General features: G+C 40.7%; 1 protein-coding gene across 1 annotated transcript; it reads left to right on the forward strand.

Moving 5' to 3' along the window:
• Positions 1-358: 358 nt before the first annotated feature.
• LOC145112970 (uncharacterized) lies at positions 359-771 on the forward strand. The gene is made up of 2 exons (XM_079049074.1): positions 359-425; positions 494-771. The coding sequence occupies exons 1-2, from the start codon at positions 359-361 to the stop codon at positions 769-771; spliced, it is 345 nt and encodes a 114-aa protein (XP_078905200.1).
• Positions 772-1,408: the final 637 nt, after the last annotated feature.

Here is a 1,408-nt window from a genome sequence, read left to right on the forward strand (position 1 = left end):
CTTCACCTAAAACTGATCACACATACTAACTTGAGTTTGATTGCAAACCTCGTTATGAATCAGTTTGGTGTATACTTGATATAACTTGTTGTCATTTACATTTCCTTTACGTTTCAGCACTTTATAATTCCGCAACTAACTATCTAACAAATCTAACTTATTATTGTTGAGCTTTTATGATCCTTTGATATTAACTTATTCCGCAACTATAATCTGGTACTAATATTTGTTCAAGTGTTTTTCCTAAAGTTTTTCTCTCAACAATGATTATCCGAGACTATCAGGTGGAGCGGCGAAGGCCCCAACTCCAGCTACGGTGAGGATTACTGATGGTCGGGAGTTCAAGGCAGAGGCTCCTATGGTGAGGAGCATAGCTTTTCAGTTGACAGACGAAGAATCTCGATCAGTGCCAAATGTTGTCACTAGTATGTATCTTTACCATGTCTTTATTGTGTTCATTGTTTATGCTAATGTTTTATCTAATCATCTATAGGGACATTTTTAGTCAATGATATGACTGCAAATGTTCTGTTCGATTCGAGTGCTGCCCAATATCTTGTGTCTTTTGCGCTTAGCAAGAAGTTTAGTGATACTTCGGGAGCTTTGGATTACCCGCTAGAGGTGGAGATTGCTTATGATCATACTGTGAGTGCTCCGAGTGTTCATATCTATTGCGTTCTTGAGTTATTCTACGAGAAGTATTTGGTTGATCTAGTCCCTATTCCTCTACGAGGGACTAAGATTATTGTGGGTATGGACTGGTTGAGCTAGAATGGAGCTATGATTCATTGTGAGCATCATCTGGTGAGAGTTCAAACCCAAAGTGGGGGAGAACTGGTTATTCATGGTGATGACACTCGGTGAGTACTAGCCTTCTGTTCAACTATGAGGGCTAGGAGGTAATTAAATTAGGGATGTTCCAGTTTTGTGGCTTATGTCATAAATACATGGATTGTAGATAAGAAGAAAGTGAGTGATGTCCCTAGTGTTCGACATTTTCCAAATGTGTTTCCCGAGGATTTACTGGGGGTGCCTCCTGAGAGGAAAGTTGAATTTAGGATTGATCTGATTTTGGGGGTGCCAAAGTGCCCTATCTCCTAGCACCATCGGAGATGCAGGAGTTGACTATATAGCTTCAACAACTATTAGACAAGGGGTTCATCTGGCAAAGCAGTTCATCGTGGGGAGCACCGATTATGTTTGTGAAATAGAAGGACGGGTCACGTAGGATGTGCATTGATTATCGAGAGTTGAGCAAGATAACGGGAAGAACCGTTATTCACTTATGAGGATTGATGATTTACATGACCAACATCAGAGGTCATCTTGGTTCTGCAAGATCGATTTGAGATCGGGTTATCATCAGATGATGGTCAAAGATAAGGATGTGCCGAAGACAACCTTCACG

The sequence above is a fragment of the Lactuca virosa genome, chromosome 5, assembly GCF_052849685.1.
Source record: "Lactuca virosa cultivar CGN04683 chromosome 5, Lactuca_virosa_CGN04683_v6, whole genome shotgun sequence".
In the NCBI taxonomy this organism is placed as follows: domain Eukaryota; kingdom Viridiplantae; phylum Streptophyta; class Magnoliopsida; order Asterales; family Asteraceae; genus Lactuca; species Lactuca virosa.

Coding starts and splice junctions, on each gene's coding strand:
- LOC145112970 (XM_079049074.1), top strand. CDS start 359: ATGGTGAGGAGCATAGCTTTTCAGTTGACAGACGAAGAATCTCGATCA. Junction 426..493: donor AGTGCCAAATGTTGTCACTA/GTATGTATCTTT, acceptor AATCATCTATAG/GGACATTTTTAGTCAATGAT.